This window comes from Lagopus muta (genome assembly GCF_023343835.1).
Source record: "Lagopus muta isolate bLagMut1 chromosome 34 unlocalized genomic scaffold, bLagMut1 primary SUPER_34_unloc_1, whole genome shotgun sequence".
Taxonomy (NCBI): Eukaryota; Metazoa; Chordata; class Aves; order Galliformes; family Phasianidae; genus Lagopus; species Lagopus muta.
This window is the reverse complement of record NW_026040157.1, coordinates 1,860-28,954: the sequence shown is the minus strand read 5'-3', so window position 1 is coordinate 28,954 and position 27,095 is coordinate 1,860. Positions and strand designations below refer to the sequence as shown.

General features: G+C 59.0%; 1 protein-coding gene across 1 annotated transcript in view; it reads left to right on the top strand.

Moving 5' to 3' along the window:
- The window catches only part of C3 (complement C3), a 57,836-nt gene extending 45,013 nt beyond the window's left edge, over window positions 1–12,823 (top strand). The window contains exons 31-40 of the mRNA XM_048932641.1: window positions 1,750–1,900; window positions 4,588–4,639; window positions 6,233–6,320; window positions 6,480–6,569; window positions 8,111–8,216; window positions 9,325–9,414; window positions 9,680–9,766; window positions 10,854–10,937; window positions 11,630–11,765; window positions 12,654–12,823. Coding sequence (XP_048788598.1) covers window positions 1,750–1,900; window positions 4,588–4,639; window positions 6,233–6,320; window positions 6,480–6,569; window positions 8,111–8,216; window positions 9,325–9,414; window positions 9,680–9,766; window positions 10,854–10,937; window positions 11,630–11,765; window positions 12,654–12,795 — 1,026 coding nt within the window. The 3' untranslated portion in view covers window positions 12,796–12,823. The remainder of the gene's footprint in view (window positions 1–1,749; window positions 1,901–4,587; window positions 4,640–6,232; window positions 6,321–6,479; window positions 6,570–8,110; window positions 8,217–9,324; window positions 9,415–9,679; window positions 9,767–10,853; window positions 10,938–11,629; window positions 11,766–12,653) is intronic.
- Window positions 12,824–27,095: the final 14,272 nt, after the last annotated feature.

Below are 27,095 nucleotides of genomic sequence, written 5' to 3'. Positions count from 1 at the left end.
TGTCAATCTCATCACTTGTGGCACTCCTGTCTCTGGTGTCACCTTTGTCACCTTTGTAGTCATTGGTGTCATTCTTGTCATTGGTGGCACCATTGTCACTGGTGTCACACTTGTCACTGGTGTCACCCTTGTCCCTACTGTCACCTTTGTCACCAGTGTCACCGCTGTCATTGGTGTCACCCTTGTCCCTACTGTCACCTTTGTCACCAGTGTCACCGCTGTCATTGGTGTCACCCTTGTCCCTACTGCCACCTTTGTCACCAGTGTCACCGCTGTCATTGGTGTCACCCTTGTCCCTACTGTCACCTTTGTCACCAGTGTCACCGCTGTCATTGGTGTCACCCTTGTCCCTACTGCCACCTTTGTCACCAGTGTCACCGCTGTCATTGGTGTCACCCTTGTCCCTACTGTCACCTTTGTCACCAGTGTCACCGCTGTCATTGGTGTCACCCTTGTCCCTACTGCCACCTTTGTCACCAGTGTCACCGCTGTCATTGGTGTCACCCTTGTCCCTACTGTCACCTTTGTCACCAGTGTCACCGCTGTCATTGGTGTCACCCTTGTCCCAAGTGTCACCTTTGTCACCAGTGTCACCGCTGTCATTGGTGTCACCCTTGTCCCAAGTGTCACCTTTGTCACCAGTGTCACCGCTGTCATTGGTGTCACCCTTGTCCCAAGTGTCACCTTTGTCACCAGTGTCACCGCTGTCATTGGTGTCACCCTTGTCCCTACTGTCACCTTTGTCACCAGTGTCACCGCTGTCATTGGTGTCACCCTTGTCCCAAGTGTCACCTTTGTCACCAGTGTCACCGCTGTCATTGGTGTCACCCTTGTCCCAAGTGTCACCTTTGTCACCAGAGTCACCGCTGTCATTGGTGTCACCCTTGTCCCAAGTGCCACCTTTGTCACCAGCGTCACCGCTGTCATTGGTGTCACCCTTGTCCCAAGTGTCACCTTTGTCACCAGTGTCACCGCTGTCATTGGTGTCACCCTTGTCCCATGCGTCACCTTTGTCACCAGTGTCACCGCTGTCATTGGTGTCACCCTTGTCCCAAGCGTCACCTTTGTCACCAGTGTCACCGCTGTCATTGGTGTCACCCTTGTCCCAAGCGTCACCTTTGTCACCAGTGTCACCACTGTCATTGGTGCCACCCTTGTCCCAAGTGTCACCTTTGTCACCAGTGTCACCGCTGTCATTGGTGCCACCCTTTCCCTAGTGTCACCTTTGTCACCAGTGTCACCGCTGTCATTGATGTCACCCTTGTCCCTACTGTCACCTTTGTCACCAGTGTCACCGCTGTCATTGGCTTCACCCTTGTCCCAAGTGTCACCTTTGTCACCAGTGTCACCGCTGTCATTGGTGTCACCCTTGTCCCAAGTGTCACCTTTGTCACCAGTGTCACCGCTGTCATTGGTGTCACCCTTGTCCCAAGTGTCACCTTTGTCACCAGTGTCACCGCTGTCATTGGTGTCACCCTTGTCCCAAGTGTCACCTTTGTCACCAGTGTCACCGCTGTCATTGGTGCCACCCTTGTCCCTACTGTCACGCTTCTAACAGGCATCACAGTTGTCACAGATGTCACTCTGGTCACCAGCGTCACCCTTACCATTGGTGTCACCCCCCAGAGCCACAGCTGCCACCAGGGTGGCGGAGATGCGGCACACTGGGGCACCTCAGTGACACTCAGTGCTGTCCCCTCTGTGTCCTGTGTTGTCCCTGCCCTTCCCCATCGTCCCCTGTCCCCACAGACCAAGCTGAACGAGGACTTCACTGTGAAAGCAGAGGGCACAGGGAAGGGGACGATGACAGTGGTGACCGTCTACAACGCCAAGGTGCCCGAGACTGAAAACAAGTGTGACAACTTTGACCTGCGGGTCAGCGTGGAGGACGTGAAGATGGGTGAGTCCCCATCTGTCCCCTGACCTGTCCCCCACGGGTCCCCTTCTTGTTCCTATTCTGTCCCCCAACATCTCCTCCACGTCCTCGTGTCCCCTTCCATGTGTCTCACGTCACCCAAATAATTCCATGTCCCCATGTCCCTCTTCAATCCTTCTCTACGTCTCCATGTCCCCACGTCCCTCCATGTCCCTCTGTCCCACCAGATCCCCATGTCCCTCCATGTCCCTCCATGTCCCCATGTCCCTCCGTGTCCCCATATCCCTCCATGTCCCCATGTCCCTCCATGTCCCCACGTCCTTCCATGTCCCCATGTCCCACCATGTCCCCATGTCCCTCCATGTCCCCACGTCCTTCCATGTCCCCACGTCCCTCCATGTCCCCATGTCCCTCCATGTCCCCACATCCTTCCATGTCCCCATGTCCCACCATGTCCCCACATCCTTTCATGTCCCCATGTCCCTCCATGTCCCCATGTCCCACCATGTCCCCATGTCCTTGCATGTCCCCATGTCCCATCATGTCCCCATGTCCCACCATGTCCCCATGTCCCTCCATGTCCCCATATCCCACCATGTTCCCACGTCCTTCCATGTCCCCATGTCCCTCCGTGTCCCCATGTCCTTCCATGTCCCCATATCCCTCCATGTCCCCATACCCCATCAGATCTCCATGTCCTCCAGATTCACGTGTCCCACCATGTTCCCATGTCCCCATGTCCCTCTATGTCCCTCCACATCCCTCCATGTGCCCATGTCCCACCAGATCCCCATGTCCCTCCACGTCCCTCCGTGTCCCCATGTCTCTCCGTGTCCCCATATCCCTTCAGATCTCCATATCCTCCATGTCCCCATGTCCCACCCACCATGTCCCCATGTCCTTCCATGTCCCCATGTCCCTCCATGTCCCCATGTCCCTCCATGTCCCCACGTCCTTCCATGTCCCCACATCCCTCCATGTCCCCACGTCCTTCCATGTCCCCATGTCCCACCATGTCCCCATGTCCTTCCATGTCCCCACGTCCCACCATGTCCCCATGTCCCTCCATGTCCCCACACCCCATCAGATCTCCATGTCCTCCAGATTCCCATGTCCCACCATGTTCCCATGTCCCTCCATGTCCCCACGTCCTTCCATGTCCCCATGTCCCTCCGTGTCCCCATATCCCTTCAGATCTCCATATCCTCCATGTCCCCATGTCCCACCATGTCCCCTTGTCCTTCCATGTCCCCATGTCCCACCATGTCCCCATGTCCCTCCATGTCCCCATACCCCATCAGATCTCCATGCCCTCCAGATTCCCATGTACCTCCACGTCCCCACGTCCCTCCATGTCCCCATGTCCCACCATGTCCCCATGTCCCACCTGATCCTCATGTCCCTCCACATCCCACCATGTCCCCATGTCCCTCCACGTCCCCACGTCCCTCCATGTCCCCATGTCCCTCCATGTCCCCATGTCCCTCCGTGTCCCCATGTCCCACCATGTCCTCACATCCTTCCATGTCCCCATATCCCTCCATGTCCCCATATCCCTCCATGTCCCCATATCCCTCCATGTCCCCACGTCCTTCCATGTCCCCATGTCCCACCATGTCCCCATGTCCCAACATGTCCCCATATCCCCCCATGTCCCCATGTCCCAACATGTCCCCATATCCCCCCATGTCCGCATGTCCCACCATGTCCCCATGTCCCTCCATGTCCCCATGTCCCACCACGTCCCCATGTCCTTCCATGTCCCCATATCCCTCCATGTCCCCACATCCTTCCATGTCCCCACGTCCTTCCTTGTCCCCATATCCCTCCTTGTCCCCATGTCCCACCATGTCCCCATGTTCCTCCATGTCCCCATATCCCTCCATGTCCCCGTATCCCACCATGTCCCTATGTCCCTCCATGTCCCCACGTCCTTCCATGTCCCCACATCCCACCATGTCCCCATGTCCCTCCATGTCCCCATATCCCTCCATGTCCCCATATCCCTCCATGTCCCCATGTCTCACCATGTCCTCACATCCTTCCATGTCCCCACGTCCTTCCATGTCCCCATGTCCCTCCATGTCCCCATGTCCCTCCATGTCCCCATATCCCACCATGTCCCCACATCCTTCCATGTCCCCATGTCCCTCCATGTCCCCATATCCCACCATGTCCCCACATCCTTCCATGTCCCCATATCCCTCCATGTCCCCATGTCCCACCATGTCCCCACGTCCTTCCGTGTCCCCGTGTCCCTCCATGTCCCCATGTCCTTCCATGTCCCCATATCCCTCCGTGTCCCCATGTCCTTCCATGTCCCCATATCCCTCCATGTCCCCACACCCCATCAGATCTCCATGTCCTCCAGATTCACGTGTCCCACCATGTTCCCATGTCCCTCCATGTCCCCATGTCCCTCTATGTCCCTCCACATCCCTCCATGTCCCCATGTCCCACCTGATCCTCATGTCCCTCCGCATCCCACCATGTCCCCATGTCCTTCCATGTCCCCATGTCCCTCCATGTCCCCATACCCCATCAGATCTCCATATCCCTCCAGTTCCCCATGTCCCTCCATGTCCCCATGTCCCTCCATGTCCCCATGTCCCTCCACGTCCCCATGACCCTCCTGGTCCCCCCGGTTTCTCCTGTTTCTGTCCCCTGATGTCCCACATGGGTAGCAGCACCATCCTTACGTCCCTTCACAGCCCGGCAGCTGGAAGGTGCCATCCGTTCTGTCAAGATCACCATCTGCACCAGGTGGGACACGATGGGGACATCAGAGGTGTTGGGGACATGGGGGACATTGTAGGGAGGGAGAGCTCACTGTGGGCAGGGACATGGGAGATGGGGAAGGGAATGGGGCTGTTGGGGACAGGGACATGGGAGATAGGGGATGTAATGGGGTTGTTGGGGACAGGGACATGGGAGATGGGGAAGGGAATGGGGCTGTTGGGGGCAGGGACATGGGAGATAGGGGATGTAATGGGGCTGTTGGGGACAGGGACATGGGAGATGGGGGATGTAATGGGGTTGTTGGGGACAGGGACATGGGAGATGGGGGATGTAATGGGGTTGTTGGGGACAGGGACATGGGAGATGGGGAAGGGAATGGGGCTGTTGGGGACAGGGACATGGGAGATAGGGGATGTAATGGGGCTGTTGGGGACAGGGAGATGGGAGATGGGGAAGGGAATGGGGCTGTTGGGGACAGGGACATGGGAGATAGGGGATGTAATGGGGCTGTTGGGGACAGGGACATGGGAGATAGGGGATGTAATGGGGTTGTTGGGGACAGGGACGTGGGAGATAGGGGATGTAATGGGGTTGTTGGGGACAGGGACATGGGAGATGGGGAAGGGAATGGGGCTGTTGGGGACAGGGACATGGGAGATAGGGGATGTAATGGGGCTGTTGGGGACAGGGACATGGGAGATGGGGAAGGGAATGGGGTTGTTGGGGACAGGGACATGGGAGATAGGGGATGTAATGGGGTTGTTGGGGACAGGGACATGGGAGATGGGGAAGGGAATGGGGCTGTTGGGGGCAGGGACATGGGAGATAGGGGATGTAATGGGGTTGTTGGGGACAGGGACATGGGAGATGGGGAAGGGAATGGGGCTGTTGGGGGCAGGGACATGGGAGATAGGGGATGTAATGGGGCTGTTGGGGACAGGGACATGGGAGATGGGGGATGTAATGGGGTTGTTGGGGACAGGGACATGGGAGATGGGGGATGTAATGGGGTTGTTGGGGACAGGGACATGGGAGATGGGGAAGGGAATGGGGCTGTTGGGGACAGGGACATGGGAGATAGGGGATGTAATGGGGCTGTTGGGGACAGGGAGATGGGAGATGGGGAAGGGAATGGGGCTGTTGGGGACAGGGACATGGGAGATAGGGGATGTAATGGGGTTGTTGGGGACAGGGACGTGGGAGATAGGGGATGTAATGGGGTTGTTGGGGACAGGGACATGGGAGATGGGGAAGGGAATGGGGCTGTTGGGGACAGGGACATGGGAGATAGGGGATGTAATGGGGCTGTTGGGGACAGGGACATGGGAGATGGGGAAGGGAATGGGGTTGTTGGGGACAGGGACATGGGAGATAGGGGATGTAATGGGGTTGTTGGGGACAGGGACATGGGAGATAGGGGATGTAATGGGGTTGTTGGGGACAGGGACATCAGGAATGAGGATGGGGACACGGAGACAAAGAAGACTCAGCTCCACTCATCCCTCAGGGATTTGGGGGAACGGGGACATCAGGGATGGGGATGCTGGGAGCAATGGGGACAGTGGGGCTGTAGTGGATACTGGGGACAGGCAGGTGGCCTCAGCCCTGTCCCTGCAGGTTCCTGGACACCGTGGATGCCACCATGTCCATCCTCGACATCTCCATGCTCACCGGCTTCTCCCCTGACGTCCAGGACCTGAAGAGTGTGAGTATGGGGCCATAGGGACGTGTGGGGACACCAGGGGGCACGAGGCCATGCATCGCTGTGCCATCACGTCCCCTGTGTGTCCATGTGTGTCGCCCTATACCTCTGTCTCTCCCGTGTCCTCGTGTTGTCACTGTGTCCCCATACCCCCCCCCCCAGCTCTCAGAGGGAGTGGAGAGGTACATTTCCAAATTTGAGATCGACCACTCGCTGTCGAACCGCAGCAACCTCATCATCTACCTGGATAAGGTGAGGACAGGGGGGTGACGTGGGGGACTTGGGGACGGGATGGGATGGGATGGGATGGGATGGGATGGGATGGGGTGGGATGGGATGGGGAAAGGGACGGGATGGGATGGGATGGGATGGGATGGGATGGGATGGGATGGGATGGGATGGGATGGGATAGGATGGGATGGGATGGGATGGGATGGGGATGGGATGGGATGGGATGGGATGGGGAAAGGGACGGGATGGGATGGGATGGGATGGGATGGGATGGGATGGGATGGGATGGGATGGGATGGGATGGGATGGGATGGGGTGGGATGGGGTGGGATGGGATGGGATGGGATGGGGATGGGATGGGATGGGATGGGATGGGGATGGGGTGGGATGGGATGGGATGGGATGGGATGGGATGGGATGGGATGGGGTGGGATGGGATGGGATGGGGAAAGGGACGAGATGGGATGGGATGGGATGGGATGGGATGGGATGGGGATGGGATGGGATGGGATGGGATGGGATGGGATGGGATGGGATGGGATGGGATGGGATGGGATGGGATGGGGTGGGATGGGATGGGATGGGGAAAGGGACGAGATGGGATGGGATGGGATGGGATGGGATGGGATGGGATGGGATGGGATGGGATGGGATGGGATGGGGAAAGGGACGAGATGGGATGGGATGGGATGGGATGGGATGGGATGGGATGGGATGGGATGGGATGGGGAAAGGGACGGGATGGGATGGGATGGGATGGGATGGGATGGGATGGGATGGGATGGGATGGGATGGGATGGGGAAAGGGACGTGGTGGGACAGGAGACCCCGGTGGCACGGGGTGGGGATGAAGGTGAGGTGGGACAGGTTGGAGTTGGAGACAGAGACGAGGATGGGATAAAATGGAGGTGGGGACAATGTGGGGACAGGGAGAAGAAATGGTTCAGATCCAAGTTGGGCAGGGACAGAGATGGAGCTGGGGACAAGGTGTGAGTGGGGGGGGGAATGGGGATGGTGACAAATGGGGACGCAGGTGGAGATGGGAATGGGGACATGATGGAGATGGAAGTGGGGATGTGGGGACATGGATGGAGACGGGAATGGAGACATGGAGATGGGAATGGGGACTGGATGGAGATGGGAGTGGGGACGTGGGTGGAGATGGATGAAGATGGGAATGGGGATGTGGGGATATGGATGGAGATGGGAATGGGGACATGGATGGAGATGGGAATGGGGACGTGAGGACATGGATGGAGATGGGAATGGGGACGTGGATGGAGATGGGAATGGGGACATGGATGGAGATGGGAATGGGGACGTGAGGACATGGATGGAGATGGGAATGGGGACACGGTGGAGATGGGAGTGGGGACGTGGGGACATGGATGGAGATGGGAATGGGGACGTGAGGACATGGATGAAGATGGGAATGGAGACAGATAGAGATGGGAGTGGGGACATGGATGGAGATGGGAATGGGGATGATGATTGGCTATGGGGTGAGGACGAGGTGCCACTGCCTTCTGTCCCCATCCCACATCTTGGTGTCCCGTGCGCAGATCTCCCACCAAGTGGAGGAGTGCATCGCCTTCAGGGCCCACCAGCACTTCCAGGTGGGACTGATCCAGCCTGCCTCCGTCAGTGTCTACAGCTACTACAAGATCGGTGTGTCCCCGGGTCCCTTCTTGTCCCCTCATGTCACCCCCGGGGTCCCACAAAGCCCATCTGTCCTGTGTGTGAGGTTTGGTGTCACCCAGATGGGTTGGGATCATCCAAGGGTGTCCTTGGGGACCCCGTGAGGTTTGGTGTCACCCAAAATGGTTTGGGGACACCCAAGGGTGCTTGGAGACCCCATGAGGTTTGGTGTCACCCAGGTGAGTTGGGGACCCCATGAGGTTTGGTGTCACCCAGGTGAGTTGGGGACACCACGAGGTTTGGTGTCACCCAGGTGAGTTGGGGACACCACAAGGTTTGGTGTCACCCAGGTGAGTTGGGGACACCACAAGGTTTGGTGTCACCCAGGTGAGTTGGGGACACCACGAGGTTTGGTGTCACCCAGGTGAGTTGGGGACCCCATGAGGTTTGGTGTCACCCAGGTGAGTTGGGGACACCGTGAGGTTTGGTGTCACCCAGGTGAGTTGGGGACACCATGAGGTTTGGTGTCACCCAGGTGAGTTGGGGACACCGTGAGGTTTGATGTCACCCAGGTGAGTTGGGGACACCATGAGGTTTGATGTCACCCAGGTGAGTTGGGGACACCATGAGGTTTGGTGTCACCCAGGTGAGTTGGGGACACCGTGAGGTTTGGTGTCACCCAGGTGAGTTGGGGACACCACGAGGTTTGGTGTCACCCAGGTGAGTTGGGGACACCACAAGGTTTGGTGTCACCCAGGTGAGTTGGGGACACCACGAGGTTTGGTGTCACCCAGGTGAGTTGGGGACCCCATGAGGTTTGGTGTCACCCAGGTGAGTTGGGGACACCTTGAGGTTTAATGTCACCCACGGCTGGGGACACCCCGGTGGGCTGGGGACACCCAAGGGTTCTTGGGCACACCATGAGGTCACCCAAGGGTGTCCTTGGGGACATTCCCTCCTCCTGTCCTCGTGTCCCATGATGACTGTCACCCCACTGCCCCCACGTCCCACCTTTCCCTATTTCCCCATCCATGCCCCTATGTCCCCACACGCTTTTTGGTGACCCTCTCCCTTCACGTCCCCCTTTGTCCCCGTCTGATCTCCTCCGTGTCCCCTCACATTCCCCACATCCCCACAGATGACCGCTGCACTCGCTTCTACCACCCGGACAAGGATGGTGGGCAGCTGAGGAAGATCTGCCACGGGGATGTGTGCCGCTGTGCTGAAGGTGACAAGGGGGCACAGGGACGTGGGGACAGAGACTGTCCCCTCCCATATGTCCCACGCCACCCATTTTCCCAGTCCCCAAATAGTCCCACGTCCCCCCGTCCCCACGTCGCTCTCCAATCCTTCTCTATATCTCCATGCGTCGGGACACGACACCGCCACGATGGGGGACGCGTCGCTGTTGTCGTGGGACATGTCACTGTCACGATTGGACGCGTCCCTGTCGTGACAGGGAATGTCATTGCCCTGTCCCTGTGTGCCCACAGAAAACTGCTTCATACGACAGAAGAAGGACAATCCCACCACAGTCAACGAGCGCATCGATCTTGCCTGCAAGCCAGGGGTGGATTATGGTGAGACACGGGGGGCATGGGGACATGGATGGAGATGGGAATGGGGACATGGGGACATGGGGACATGGGGACATGGGGACATGGATGGAGATGGGAATGGGGACATGGATGGAGATGGGAATGGAGATGTGGATGGAGATGGGAATGGGGACGTGGGGACATGGGGACATGGATGGAGATGGGAATGGGGACGTGGGGACATGGGGACATGGAGATGGGAATGGGGACATGGGGACATGGATGGAGATGGGAATGGGGACATGGGGACATGGATGGAGATGGGAATGGGGACATGGGGACATGGATGGAGATGGGAATGGGGATGTGGATGGAGATGGGAATGGGGACGTGGGGACATGGATGGAGATGGGAATGGGGACGTGGGGACATGGATGGAGATGGGAATGGGGGACATGGGGACATGGGGACATGGATGGAGATGGGAATGGGGACATGGGGACATGGATGGAGATGGGAATGGGGACATGGGGACGTGGGGACATGGATGGAGATGGGAATGGGGACATGGGGACATGGGGACATGGATGGAGATGGGAATGGGGACATGGGGACATGGGGACATGGATGGAGATGGGAATGGGGACATGGGGACATGGGGACATGGATGGAGATGGGAATGGGGACGTGGGGACATGGATGGAGATGGGAATGGGGACATGGATGGAGATGGGAATGGGGACGTGGGGACATGGATGGAGATGGGAATGGGGACGAGGGGACATGGATGGAGATGGGAATGGAGATGTGGGGACATGGATGGAGATGGGAATGGGGACATGGATGAAGATGGGAATGGGGACATGGGGACATGGATGGAGATGGGAATGGGGACATGGGGACATGGGGACAGGTGGCAAGGGAATGGAGGATTATGGGAACAAAATGATAGGGGATGTCGTTGGGGTGAGGAGGGGGATGCGAAGGGCCGCGGAAGGACGTGAGCGAGCAGTGGGACGGCAGAGCGGAGCAGGGGAGAAAGAAAGGGGCAAAAAGGGCCGCGAGGAGGAAAAGGGGGGACGGTGGGGACAGCTGTGAGGAGGTGACGCGGTGACATCCCCCTCCCCAGTGTATAAAGTAAAGGTGGTGGCGACAGAGGAGACATCGTCCCACGACAACTACATCATGAACATCCTCTCTGTCATCAAGATGGGTATGAGCACCCTGGGGACAAGGGACAAGGTCACCTGGAGGGACCTGGGAGTGTCACCCAGGGCTGGGGATGTCCCGATGGGCTGGGGACACCCAAGGGGGCTTGGGGACACCGTGAGGTTTGGTGTCACCCAGGTGAGTTGGGGACACCACAAGGTTTGATGTCACCCAGGGCTGGGGACACCCCGATGGGCTGGGGACACCCAAGGGGGCTTGGGGACACCATGAGGTTTGGTGTCACCCAAAATGGTTTGGGGACACCCAAGGGTGCTTGGGGACACCATGAGGTTTGATGTGACCCAGGGCTGGGGACACCCTGGTGGGCTGGGGACACCCAAGGGTGCTTGGGGACACCATGAGGTTTGATGTGACCCAGGGCTGGGGACACCCTGGTGGGCTGGGGACACCCAAGGGTGCTTGGGGACACCATGAGGTTTGGTGTCACCCAGACGGGTTGGGGACACCCAAGGGTGCTTGGTGAACATCTGGAATGAACTGGTGAACTGGTGCCACCACAGCTGTTGACAACAGTGGGGTGATGACACCCAGGGGTGGTGACAGCAATGGGACGACGTCCCCAAAGATGCCCGTAGCTCCTGGGACCGGGGGCTCCTCATGGCGGAAGGGGTCACAGCCGGTGTCCCTGCCGTGTTGGGGTGGCAATGTCACCTGTGTCACCTCTCCCTGGGACAGGAACCGACGAGGACGCACTTGGGAGCAACCGGACCTTCGTGAGCCACAAGCAGTGCAGGGACGCGCTGAGCCTCCAGAAGGGACAGGAATATCTGGTGTGGGGGCTGGCGTCCGACCTGTGGGTCACCGGCAGCCGGTAGGGACAGGGGGACGTGGGGACGTGGGGACAGGGAGGCATGGGGACATGAAAACATGGGGGCATGGGGACATGGGGACGTGGGGACATGGGGACGTGGGGACATGGGGACATGGGGACATGGGGACATGGGGACGTGGGGACATGGAGGCATGGGGGCATGGGGACATGGGGATGTGGGGACATGGAGGCATGGGGGCATGGGGACATGGGGACATGGGGACATGGGGATGTGGGGACATGGGAACATGGGGACATGAAAACGGGAACATGGGGACATGAAAACATGGGGACATGAGGACATGGGAACATGGGGACATGGGGACATGGGGACATGGGGATGTGGGGACGTGGGGGTGTGGGGACATGGGGACGTGGGGGCGTGGGAACATGGAGGCATGGGGGCATGGGGGCATGGGGACGTGAGGACATGGGGACATGGGGACATGGGGATATGGGGGTGAGGGGACATGGGGACGTGGGGACATGGGAACATGGGGACATGGGGGCATGGGGACATGGGGGCATGGGGGCATGAAGACATGGGGATGTGGGGGTGAGGGGACATGGGGACATGGGGAGATGGGGGCATGAAGACATGGGGACATGGGGACATGGGGACATGAGGACATGGGGACATGGGGACATGCAGACTCGGGGACACGAGGATAGAGGGCCACGATCACAAAGGGACATGGGGACACAGGGACTTGGGGACACGAGGGTGTGGGGACACAGGGACACGGGGACGTTGCCGCCCGACGTACATTCACACCTCGCTGCACCCGGAGCTTCTCCAGCGTCTCGTTCAGGGTTGAGCGCCCCTCACCGGGCCGCCAGCCCCTTCCTGACCCCTTCCTGTCCCCTGCTGTCCCCTGCTGTCCCCAGCTTCTCCTACCTCATCGGCAAGGACACGTGGCTGGAAGCCTGGCCCTTGGAGGAGTCGTGCCAGGACCCGGACCTGCAGGCGCTCTGCCAGGACTTCATCGAGTTCTCCGAGGCCATGACCATGTTTGGGTGCCCCTCCTGATGGGGTGTCCCCCCCACCCCCCCCCATGGGGTGTCCCCTGCCCCCCCATAGGGTGTCCCCTCCCCCCCCCCCCCCCGATGTCACACATCCTTTTTTCTCTCGTTTTTTTTTAATGATGTGGAGTGGAGGTGATTTAAAAACGGTGTTTGTTCTGAAATTCTGCCTCTGGGCGCAGCGTGGGGATGTGGGGACATTGGGGACACAAAGAGGGGGGGACAATGGGGACACTGCAGAGAACAGAAGGGTGGCGAGGATGTCGGCGGTGTCCTGGGGATGTCACAGGGGAGGGTGGGGGTGTGAGGATTCAATAGGGGATGATGGGGTCATGGGGACACCAGGGGGGACATTGGGGACAGAACAGAGGACATGGGGTGTCCATAGGGGATGATGGGGTCATGGGGACATCGGAGGGGACATTGGGGACAGAACAGAGGACATGGGGTGTCCATAGGGGATGATGGGGTCATGGGGACACCAGAGGGGACAATGGGGACAGAACAGAGGACATGGGGTGTCCTTAGGGGATGATGGGGTCATGGGGACACAGGGGGGGACAATGGGGACAGAACAGAGGACATGGGGTGTCCTTAGGGGATGATGGGGTCATGGGGACACAGGGGGGGACAATGGGGACAACACAGAGGACATGGGGTGTCCTTAGGGGATGATGGGGACATGGGGACACCATTGGGGACATTGGGGACAACACAGAGGACATGGGGTGTCCTTAGGGGATGATGGGGACATGGGGACACCAGGGGGGACATTGGGGACAACACAGAGGACATGGGGTGTCCTTAGGGGATGATGGGGACATGGGGACACCAGGGGGGACAATGGGGACAGAACAGAGGACTTGGGGTGTCCTTAGGGGATGATGGGGACATGGGGACACAGGGGGGGACAATGGGGACAACACAGAGGACATGGGGTGTCCTTAGGGGATGATGGGGTCATGGGGACACCAGGGGGGACATTGGGGACAGCACAGAGGACATGGGGTGTACTTAGGGGATGATGGGGTCATGGGGACACCAGGGGGGACAATGGGGACAGCACAGAGGACATGGGGTGTCCTTAGGGGATGATGGGGATATGGGGACACTGGGGGGGACAATGGGGACAGAACAGAGGACATGGGGTGTCCTTAGGGGATGATGGGGACATGGGGACACTGGGGGGGACAATGGGGACAGAACAGAGGACATGGGGTGTCCATAGGGGATGATGGGGACATGGGGACACCAGGGGGGACATTGGGGACAACACAGAGGACATGGGGTGTCCTTAGGGGAAGATGGGGTCATGGGGACACCAGAGGGGACATTGGGGACAGCACAGAGGACATGGGGTTGTCCTTAGGGGATGATGGGGACATGGGGACATTGGGGTGACAATGGGGACAGAACAGAGGACATGGGGTGTCCTTAGGGGATGATGGGGTCATGGGGACACAGGGGGGGACAATGGGGACAACACAGAGGACATGGGGTGTCCTTAGGGGATGATGGGGACATGGGGACACCAGGGGGGAAAATGGGGACAGAACAGAGGACATGGGGTGTCCTTAGGGGATGATGGGGTCATGGGGACAACAGGGGGGACATTGGGGACAACACAGAGGACATGGGGTGTCCTTAGGGGATGATGGGGACATGGGGACACTGGGGGGGACAATGGGGACAACACAGAGGACATGGGGTGTCCTTAGGGGATGATGGGGACATGGGGACACAGGGGGGACATTGGGGACAACACAGAGGACATGGGGTGTCCTTAGGGGATGATGGGGTCATGGGGACACCAGGGGGGAAAATGGGGACAACGCAGAGGACATGGGGTGTCCTTAGGGGATGATGGGGACATGGGGACATCAGAGGGGACACTGGGGACAGAACAGAGGACATGGGGTGTCCATAGGGGATGATGGGGACATGGGGACACCAGGGGGGACAATGGGGACAACACGGAGGACATGGGGTGTCCTTAGGGGATGATGGGGACATGGGGACACCAGGGGGGACAATGGGGACAACACAGAGGACATGGGGTGTCCATAGGGGATGATGGGGACATGGGGACACCGGGGGGGACAATGGGGACAACACAGAGGACATGGGGTGTCCTTAGGGGATGATGGGGTCATGGGGACACCAGGGGGGACATTGGGGACAGAATAGAGGACATGGGGTGTCCTTAGGGGATGATGGGGACATAAGGACACCAGGGGGGACAATGGGGACAGCACAGAGGACATGGGGTGTCCTTAGGGGATGATGGGGTCATGGGGACACCAGGGGGGACAATGGGGACAACACAGAGGACATGGGGTGTCCTTAGGGGATGATGGGGACATGGGGACACCAGAAGGGACATTGGGAACAACACGGAGGACATGGGGTGTCCTTAGGGGATGATGGGGTCATGGGGACACCAGGGGGGACATTGGGGACAGCACAGAGGACATGGGGTGTCCTTAGGGGATGATGGGGACATGGGGACACCAGGGGGGACATTGGGGACAGCACAGAGGACATGGGGTGTCCATAGGGGATGATGGGGTCATGGGGACACCAGGGGGACAATGGGGACAGCACAGAGGACATGGGGTGTCCTTAGGGGATGATGGGGACATGGGGACACTGGGGGGGACAATTGGGACAGAACAGAGGACATGGGGTGTCCATAGGGGATGATGGGGACATGGGGACACCAGGGGGGACATTGGGGACAACACAGAGGACATGGGGTGTCCTTAGGGGATGATGGGGACATGGGGACACCGGGGGGGACATTGGGGACAGCACAGAGGACATGGGGTGTCCTTAGGGGATGATGGGGACATGGGGACACCAGGGGGGACATTGGGGACAGCACAGAGGACATGGGGTGTCCTTAGGGGATGATGGGGACATGGGGACACCAGGGGGGACATTGGGGACAGCACAGAGGACATGGGGTGTCCTTAGGGGATGATGGGGTTATGGGGACACCAGGGGGGACATTGGGGACAGCACAGAGGACATGGGGTGTCCTTAGGGGATGATGGGGACATGGGGACACCAGGGGGGACATTGGGGACAGCACAGAGGACATGGGGTGTCCTTAGGGGATGATGGGGTTATGGGGACACCAGGGGGGACATTGGGGACAGCACAGAGGACATGGGGTGTCCTTAGGGGATGATGGGGACATGGGGACACCAGGGGGGGACAATGGGGACAACACGGAGGACATGGGGTGTCCTTAGGGGATGATGGGGACATGGGGACACCAGGGGGGACAATGGGGACAACACAGAGGACATGGGGTGTCCATAGGGGATGATGGGGACATGGGGACACCGGGGGGGACAATGGGGACAACACAGAGGACATGGGGTGTCCTTAGGGGATGATGGGGTCATGGGGACACCAGGGGGGACATTGGGGACAGAATAGAGGACATGGGGTGTCCTTAGGGGATGATGGGGACATAAGGACACCAGGGGGGGACAATGGGGACAGCACAGAGGACATGGGGTGTCCTTAGGGGATGATGGGGTCATGGGGACACCAGGGGGGACAATGGGGACAACACAGAGGACATGGGGTGTCCTTAGGGGATGATGGGGACATGGGGACACCAGAAGGGACATTGGGGACAACACGGAGGACATGGGGTGTCCTTAGGGGATGATGGGGACATGGGGACACCAGAAGGGACATTGGGAACAACACGGAGGACATGGGGTGTCCTTAGGGGATGATGGGGTCATGGGGACACCAGGGGGGACATTGGGGACAGCACAGAGGACATGGGGTGTCCTTAGGGGATGATGGGGACATGGGGACACCAGGGGGGACATTGGGGACAGCACAGAGGACATGGGGTGTCCATAGGGGATGATGGGGTCATGGGGACACCAGGGGGACAATGGGGACAGCACAGAGGACATGGGGTGTCCTTAGGGGATGATGGGGTCATGGGGACAACAGGGGGGACAATGGGGACAGAACAGAGGACATGGGGTGTCCTTAGGGGATGATGGGGTCATGGGGACAGCAGGGGGGACATTGGGGACAGAACAGAGGACATGGGGTGTCCTTAGGGGATGATGGGGTCATGGGGACACCAGGGGGGACATTGGGGACAGAACAGAGGACATGGGGTGTCCTTAGGGGATGATAAGGACATGGGGACACCGGGGGGACATTGGGGACAACACAGAGGACATGGGGTGTCCTTAGGGGATGATGGGGTCATGGGGACATCGGAGGGGACACTGGGGACAACACAGAGGACATGGGGTGTCCATAGGGGATGATGGGGTCATGGGGACACTGGGGGGGACAATGGGGACAACATAGAGGACATGGGGAGTCCTTAGGGGACGATGGGGTCATGGGGACACAGGGGGGGACAATGGGGACAACACAGAGGACATGGGGTGTCCTTAGGGGATGATGGGGTCATGGGGACACTGGGGGGGACAATGGGGACAACATAGAGGACATGGGGAGTCCTTAGGGGACGATGGGGGTCATGGGGACACAGGGGGGGACAATGGGGACAACACAGAGGACATGGGGTTGTCCTTAGGGGATGATGGGGACATGGGGACAGCACAGAGGACATGGGGTGTCCATAGGGGATGATGGGGACATGGGGACACCAGAGGGGACAATGGGGACAGAACAGAGGACATGGGGTGTCCTTAGGGGATGATGGGGTCATGGGGACACCAGGGGGGACAATGGGGACAGAACAGAGGACATGGGGTGTCCATAGGGGACGATGGGGACATGGGGACACCGGGGGGGAAAATGGGGACAGCACAGAGGACATGGGGAGTCCTTAGGGGATGATGGGGACATGGGGACACCGGGGGGGACAATGGGGACAGAACAGAGGACATGGGGTGTCCTTAGGGGATGATGGGGACATGGGGACACCAGGGGGGACATTGGGGACAACACAGAGGACATGGGGTGTCCTTAGGGGATGATGGGGTCCTGGGGACACAGGGGGGACATTGGGGACAGCACAGAGGACATGGGGTGTCCTTAGGGGATGTTGGGGTCATGGGGACACCAGGGGGGACATTGGGGACAGCACAGAGGACATGGGGTGTCCATAGGGGATGATGGGGACATGGGGACACCAGGGGGGACATTGGGGACTACACAGAGGACATGGGGTGTCCTTAGGGGATGATGGGGACATGGGGACACCAGGGGGGACAATGGGGACAACACAGAGGACATGGGGTGTCCTTAGGGGATGATGGGGACATGGGGACACCAGGGGGGACATTGGGGACAACACAGAGGACATGGGGTGTCCTTAGGGGATGATGGGGACATGGGGACAACAGGGGGACAATGGGGACAGAAGAGAGGACATGGGGTTGTCCTTAGGGGATGATGGGGACATGGGGACATCGGAGGGGACACTGGGGACAACACAGAGGACATGGGGTGTCCTTAGGGGATGATGGGGTCATGGGGACACCAGGGGGGACATTGGGGACAGCACAGAGGACATGGGGTGTCCTTAGGGCATGATGGGGACATGGGGACACCAGGGGGGACAATGGGGACAGAACAGAGGATATGGGGTGTCCTTAGGGGATGATGGGGACATGGGGACACCAGGGGGGACAATGGGGACAACACAGAGGACATGGGGTGTCCTTAGGGGGATGATGGGGACATGGGGACAGCAGGGGGGACATTGGGGACAACACAGAGGACATGGGGTGTCCTTAGGGGATGATGGGGACATGGGGACACCAGGGGGGACATTGGGGACAGAACAGAGGACATGGGGGTGTCCTTAGGGGATGATGGGGTCATGGGGACAACAGGGGGGGACAATGGGGACAGAAGAGAGGACATGGGGTGTCCTTAGGGGATGATGGGGTCATGGGGACACCGGGGGGGACAATGGGGACAACACAGAGGACATGGGGTGTCCTTATGGGATGATGGGGTCATGGGGACACCAGGGGGGACATTGGGGACAACACAGAGGACATGGGGTGTCCTTAGGGGATGATGGGGACATGGGGACACCAGGGGGGACAATGGGGACAACATAGAGGACATGGGGTGTCCATAGGGGATGATGGGGACATGGGGACACCAGGGGGGACATTGGGGACAACACAGAGGACATGGGGTGTCCTTAGGGGATGATGGGGACATGGGGACACCAGGGGGGACAATGGGGACAACACAGAGGACATGGGGTGTCCTTAAGGGATGATGGGGACATGGGGACATCAGAGGGGACAATGGGGACAGCAGAGAGGACATGGGGTTGTCCTTAGGGGATGATGGGGACATGGGGACATCGGAGGGGACAATGGGGACAACACAGAGGACATGGGGTGGCCTTAGGGGATGATGGGGTCATGGGGACACCAGGGGGGACAATGGGGACAATACAGAGGACATGGGGTGTCCATAGGGGATGATGGGGTCATGGGGACACCAGGGGGGACAATGGGGACAGAACAGAGGACATGGGGGTGTCCTTAGGGGATGATGGGGACATGGGGACACCAGGGGGGACATTGGGGACAGAACAGAGGACATGGGGTGTCCTTAGGGGATGATGGGGTCATGGGGACAACAGGGGGGACAATGGGGACAGAAGAGAGGACATGGGGTGTCCTTAGGGGATGATGGGGTCATGGGGACACCGGGGGGGGACAATGGGGACAACACAGAGGACATGGGGTGTCCTTAGGGGATGATGGGGACATGGGGACACCAGGGGGGACATTGGGGACAGAACAGAGGACATGGGGTGTCCTTAGGGGATGATGGGGACATGGGGACACCAGGGGGGACAATGGGGACAGCACAGAGGACATGGGGTGTCCTTAGGGGATGATGGGGACATGGGAACACCAGGGGGGACACTGGGGACAGCACAGAGGACATGGGGTGTCCATAGGGGACGATGGGGACATGGGGACACCGGGGGGGACAATGGGGACAGAACAGAGGACATGGGGTGTCCTTAGGGGACGATGGGGACATGGGGACACCAGGGGGGACATTGGGGACAACACAGAGGACTTCAATCCCATTTCAGAGAGCCATAAATAAGTTTATTAATTAATAAATAAAGTGACAATAATTTAAGGGAGGGGGAAGGTGGGGGACCCCCCCCCCCCCCAGACCAGCTGGGGGGGAGGGGCTTAGCGGGGACCCCCATGCATGGAGAGGGTCCCGAATTGGTGGGGGGGGGGGGGGGGGGGGGGGGTTCCATGGTCCCTGATGTCCCCAAAATGGGAACCTGTGATGTCCCCAATATCCAGCATGGGGAGGGGCTGCGGGGCTCCTCGATGTCCCCAAAATCTCTGAGCTGGGGTTGGGGGGGGGGGCTGAAACGTCCCTCGATGTCCCCAAATCTCTGGATGTAGAGGTCAGCGCTGTCCCCAAATGGTCGGTTGGGGGACCCAGGTCTTCAGACATAGAGGTCAAGTGTCCCCTGATGTCCCCAAATCTTTGAGCACGGAGGTCAAAGGTGTCCCCAAATCTCCACACATTGGGGTCTCAGGACCCACATCTCCAGCCACAGAGCTCAGCAATGTCCCTTGATGTCCCCAAATCTTCAGACACGTGGGTCCTGGGACCCAAACACACAGCCAAGGAGTTGGCGATGTCCCCTGATGTCCCCAAATCTTTGGACACGGAGGTCAACGATGTCCCCACATCTCCACACATTGGGGTCTCAGGACCCACATCTCCAGGCACGGAGGTCAACGATGTCCCCTGATGTCCCCAAATCTTTGAGCACGGAGGTCAAAGGTGTCCCCAAATCTCCACGCATTGGGGTCTCAGCACCCACATCTCCAGGCATGGAGGTCAACAGTGTCCCCTGATGTCCCCACATCTCTGGGCATTGGGATCTTGGGACTCCAATCTCCAGGCATGGAGGTCAACAGTGACCCCTGATGTCCCCACATCTTTGGACACGGAGCTCAGCAATGTCCCTTGATGTCCCCAAATCTTTGAAGACAGAGGTCAACGATATCCCCAGATGTCCACATTTGGGGTCTCAGGACCCACATCTCCAGGCATGGAGCTCAGCGATGTCCCTTGATGTCCCCGGATCTTCAGACATGTGGGTCCTGGGACCCAAACACACAGCCAAGGAGTTGGCGATGTCCCCTGATGTCCCCAACTCTCTGGACATGGAGGTCAACGATGTCCCCAAATCTTTGAGCACGGAGGTCAAAGGTGTCCCCAAATCTCCACACTTGGGGGTCTCAGGACCCACATCTCCAGGCATGGAGGTCAACGACGTCCCTTGATGTCCCCAAATCTTTGAGCACGGAGGTCAATGATGTCCCTTGATGTCCCCAAATCTTTGGAGACAGAGGTCAACGATGTCCCCAAATGTCCACATTTGGGGTCTCAGGACCCACATCTCCAGCTACGGAGCTCAGCGATGTCCCTTGATGTCCCCAAATCTTCAGACACGTGGGTCCTTGGACCCGAACACACAGCCGAGGAGTTGGCGATGTCCCTTGATGTCCCCAGCTCTCTGGACATGGAGCTCAGCAATGTCCCTTGATGTCCCCAAATCTTTGGACACGGATGTCAACGATGTCCCCACATCTCCACACACTGGGGTCTCAGGACCCACATCTCCAGGCACGGAGGTCAATGATGTCCCCTGATGTCCCCAAATCTCTGGCATTGGGATCTTGGGACCCCAATCTCCAGGCATGGAGGTCAACAGTGACCCCTGTTGTCCCCACATCTTTGGACACGGAGCTCAGCGATGTCCCTTGATGTCCCCAGATCTTTGAGCACAGAGGTCAACGATGTCCCCACATCTCCACACATTGGGGTCTCAGCACCCACATCTCCAGCCACAGAGGTCAGCAATGTCCCCTGATGTCCCCAAATCTTTGAGCACGGAGGTCAAAGGTGTCCCCAAATCTCCACACGTTGGAGTCTCAGGACCCACATCTCCAGCCATGGAGGTCAGTGATGTCCCTTGATGTCCCCAAATCTCTGGGCTTTGGGATCTTGGGACCCCAATCTCCAGGCATGGAGGTCAACAGTGACCCCTGATGTCCCCAAATCTTTGAGCACGGAGGTCAACGATGTCCCCAAATCTCCACACACTGGGGTCTCAGGACCCACATCTCCAGGCATGGAGGTCAGCAACGTCCCTTGATGTCCCCAAATCTTCGGACACGTGGGTCCTGGGACCCAAACACACAGCCAAGGAGTTGGCGATGTCCCTTGATGTCCCCAGCTCTCTGGATATGGAGGTCAGCGATGTCCCCTGATGTCCCCAAATCTTTGGACATGGAGGTCAAAGGTGTCCCCAAATCTCCACACATTGGGGTCTCAGGACCCACATCTCCAGCCATGGAGGTCAATGATGTCCCCTGATGTCCCCAAATCTCTGGGCATTGGGATCTTGGGACTCCAATCTCCAGGCACGGAGGTCAACGACGTCCCTTGATGTCCCCAAATCTTCGGACACGGAGGTCAACGATGTCCCCACATCTCCACACATTGGGGTCTCAGGATCCACATCTCCAGCTACAGAGCTCAGCAATGTCCCTTGATGTCCCCAAATCTTTGGACACGGAGGTCAACGATGTCCCCAGATGTCCACATTTGGGGTCTCAGGACCCACATCTCCAGGCACGGAGGTCAACAGTGACCCCTGATGTCCCCAAATCTTTGGACACAGAGGTCAACGATGTCCCCAAATCTCCACACTGGGGTCTCAGGACCCACATCTCCAGCCACGGAGGTCAACAGTGTCCCTTGATGTCCCCAAATCTTTGAGCACGGAGGTCAAAGGTGTCCCCAAATCTCCACGCATTGGGGTCTCAGGACCCACATCTCCAGGCATGGAGGTCAATGATGTCCCCTGATGTCCCCAAATCTCTGGGCTTTGGGATCTTGGGACCCCAATCTCCAGGCACGGAGGTCAATGATGTCCCCTGATGTCCACATTTGGGGTCTCAGCACCCACATCTCCAGGCATGGAGGTCAGCGACGTCCCTTGATGTCCCCAAATCTTTGGACACGTGGGTCCTGGGACCCAAACACACAGCCAAGGAGTTGGCGATGTCCCTTGATGTCCCCAACTCTCTGGACATGGAGGACAGCAATGTCTCCTGATGTCCCCAAATCTTTGAGCACGGAGGTCAACGATGTCCCCACATCTCCACACATTGGGGTCTCAGGACCCACATCTCCAGTCACGGAGGTCAACGACGTCCCTTGATGTCCCCAAATCTCTGGCATTGGGATCTTGGGACCCCAATCTCCAGCCATGGAGGTCAATGATGTCCCCTGATGTCCCCAAATCTTTGGACACGGAGATCCCTTGATGTCCCCAAATCTCCACACATTGGGGTCTCAGGACCCACATCTCCAGGCATGGAGGTCAGCAATGTCCCTTGATGTCCCCAAGTCTTCGGACACGTGGGTCCTGGGACCCAAACACACAGCCAAGGAGTTGGCGATGTCCCTTGATGTCCCCAACTCTCTGGACATGGAGGTTCAGCGATGTCCCCACATCTCCACACACTGGGGTCTCAGGACCCACATCTCCAGGCACGGAGGTCAATGATGTCCTCTGATGTCCCCAAATCTTTGGACATGGAGGTCAAAGGTGTCCCCAAATCTCCACACACTGGGGCCTCAGGACCCACATCTCCAGGCATGGAGCTCAGCGATGTCCCTTGATGTCCCCAAATCCTTCAGACATGTGGGTCCTGGGACCCGAACACACAGCCAAGGAGTTGGCGATGTCCCCTGATGTCCCCAAATCTTTGAGCACGGAGGTCAATGATGTCCCCAAATCTCCACGCATTGGGGTCTCAGGACCCACATCTCCAGGCACGGAGGTCAACGATGTCCCCTGATGTCCCCAAATCTTTGGACACGGAGGTCAACGATGTCCCCAGATGTCCACATTTGGGGTCTCAGGACCCACATCTCCACCCACGGAGCTCAGCGACGTCCCCTGCTGTCCCCACATCTCCAGACGTGGGGCTTTGGCACCCAGATCTCCACTCACAAACATCATCAGCGTCCCCCGACGTCCCCAAAATCTCCGGGCATCGGGACCCAAACATCTCCAGTCACGAAGGCCGCCGACGTCCACGACGCCTTCACCCCCCATTCCTTCCAGTCCCCCCCTTCGCGCTCCTCTTCTGCCCCATGGCGGGTCGGGTTGGGGGGCAGCTCCCCACTCCTCACCCCCTTGTAGCGATGCGCAACAGCCCCACGAAATTTCCTTCCCTCTCGTCCTGCGCCATCTGCCACTCGTCCCCATGGATGTCCCCAACCATCCTAAAGCTGAGGACGTCGCCGTGGTCGCAGCTGCCCCACTGCTTGCGTCAAACCCGAACGAGTCGGGCCGGATCCGGAACCGTCGGGTAACGCCAAGGGTACGGCCAGCAAAGGATGGGGGGAACCGGCGCGGTGAAGCTGGAGGGTGACGTTGCCGGGGGGGACAAGAGGTGGCCGTGCAGGTGACAGCAAATTGGCCATAGAGGAGGTAGAGTCCCCCCGACGCCACCTGCAGCCCCTGCGCTGTGGCCCGAACGTCGCCGCTGAGGAAGACTCCGTTGATGCCTTCTTCGTAGCGCCAGTCGGGTCCAGAGGGAACGGCGAGGGAGGCTGGGGGAGGAGATGTGGGGTGAATGGGGGTCAGGAGGGCAGCAAAAGGGAACTGGGGGGCAGGGATTGGGGTGAATGGGGTCAGTGAGGGCAGCAAAAGGGAATATGGGGGGCAGGGATTGGGGTGAATGGGGTCCTGATGGCAGCAGCGGGGGATGTGGGGGGCAGAGATTGGGGTGAATGGGGTCCTGATGGCTCTACCAGTAAATGTGGGGGGCAGGGATTGGGGTGAATGGGGTCAGGATGGCAGCGGCGGGGGATGTGGGGGGGCAGGGATTGGAGGTGAATGGGGTCAGGAGGGCAGCAAAAAGGGAATCTGGGGGGGCAGGGATTGGAGTGAATGGGGTCAGGAGGGCACTGCCAGGGAATCTGGGGGGCAGGGATTGGGGTGAATGGGGTCCTGATGGCACTGTGAGGGATGCTGCAGGTGGAGATGTGGGGTCAATGGGGCCAGGAGGGCAGCAAAAGGGAATGTGGGGGGCAGAGATTGGGGTTAATGGGGTCCTGATGGCAGCAGCGGGGGATGTGGGGGGCAGGGATTGGGGTGAATGGGGTCAGGATGGCTCTACCAGTAAATGTGGGGGGCACGGATTGGGGTGAATGGGGTCACTGCCAGGGAATCTGGGGGGGCAGGGATTGGGGTGAATGGGGGGTCAGGAGGGCAGCGGCGGGGGATGTGGGGGGCAGGGATTGGGGGTGAATGGTGTCAGGATGGCTCCACCAGTGAATGGGGGGGCAGAGATATGGGGTGAATGGGGTCAGGAGGGCACTGCCAAGCAACCTAGGGGGCAGGGATTGGGGTGAATGGGGGTCAGAATGGCTCCACCAGTGAATGTGGGGGGCAGAGATTGGTGTTACTGGGGTCCTGATGGCAGCACCAGGGAATGTGGGGGGCAGAGATATGGGGTGAATGGGCCAGGAGGGCACTGCCAGGGAATCTGGGGGGCAGAGATTGGGATTAATGGGGTCCCTGATGGCACCATAAGGGATGCTTGCAGGGGGAGATGTGGGGTGAATGGGGTCAGGAGGGCACTGCCAGGGAATCTGGGGGGCAGGGATTGGGGTGAATGGGGGTCAGGAGGGCAGCGGCGGGGGGGTGTGTGGGGGGCAGGGATTGGGGTGAATGGGGTCAGGACGGCACTGTGAGGGATGCTGCAGGGGGAGATGTGGGGTGAATGGGGGTCAGGAGGGCAGCGGGCAGGGGATGTGGGGGGCAGGGCTATGGGGTGACCCTATTAGGAAACAGGGTGCTACCAGGGCTATGGGGTGACCCTATTAGGAACGGGGCAGTGCCAGGGTTATGGGGTGACCCTATTAGGAACGGGTCACTGCCAGGGCTATGGGGTGACCCTATTAGGAACGGGGCAGTGCCTGGGTTATGGGGTGACCCTATTAGGAACGGGGTGCTGCCAGGGCTATGGGGTGACCCTATTTAGGAACAGGGCAGTGCCTGGGTTATGGGGTGACCCTATTTGGAACGGGGTGCTGCCAGGGTTATGGGGGTGACCCTATTAGGAACGGGGTGCTGCCAGGGCTATGGGGTGACCCCTATTAGGAACAGGGTGCTGCCAGGGCTATGGGGTGACCCTATTAGGAACAGGGCGCTCCCCGGGTTATGGGGTGACCCTATTAGGAACGGGGTGCTGCCAGGGTTATGGGGTGACCCTATTAGGAACAGGGTGCTACCAGGGTTATGGGGTGACCCTATTAGGAACAGGGTGCTACCAGGGCTATGGGGGTGACCCTATTAGGAACAGGGTGCTATCAGGGTTATGGGGTGACCCTATTAGGAACAGGGTGCTGCCAGGGCTATGGGGTGACCCTATTAGGAACAGGGTGCTACCAGGGTTATGGGGTGACCCTATTAGGAACAGGGTGCTGCCAGGGCTATGGGGTGACCCTATTAGGAACGGGGCGCTCCCCGGGTTATGGGGTGACCCTATTAGGAAGGGGGTGCTGCCAGGGTTATGGGGTGACCCTATTAGGAACAGTGCACTGCCTGGGATATGGGGTGACCCTATTAGGAACGGGGTGCTGCCAGGGCTATGGGGTGACCCTATTAGGAACAGGGCGCTGCCAGGGCTATGGGGTGACCCTATTAGGAAGGGGGTGCTGCCAGGGTTATGGGGTGACCCTATTAGGAACGGGGCAGTGCCAGGGTTATGGGGTGACCCTATTAGGAACGGGTCACTGCCAGGGCTATGGGGTGACCCCTATAGGAACAGGGCAGTGCCAGGGTTATGGGGTGACCCTATTAGGAACGGGTCACTGCCAGGGTTATGGGGTGACCCTATTAGGAATGGGGCCCTGCCAGGGCTATGGGGTGACCCTATTAGGAACAGGGCGCTGCCAGGGCTATGGGGTGACCCTATTAGGAACAGGGTGCTGCCAGGGTTATGGGGGTGACCCTATTAGGAACAGTGCACTGCCAGGGCTATGGGGTGACCCTATTAGGAACAGGGCGCTGCCAGGGCTATGGGGTGACCCTATTAGGAACAGGGCGCTGCCAGGGCTATGGGGTGACCCTATTAGGAACAGGGTGCTACCAGGGCTATGGGGTGACCCTATTAGGAACAGGGTGCTACCAGGGCTATGGGGTGACCCTATTAGGAACGGGGTGCTGCCAGGGCTATGGGGTGA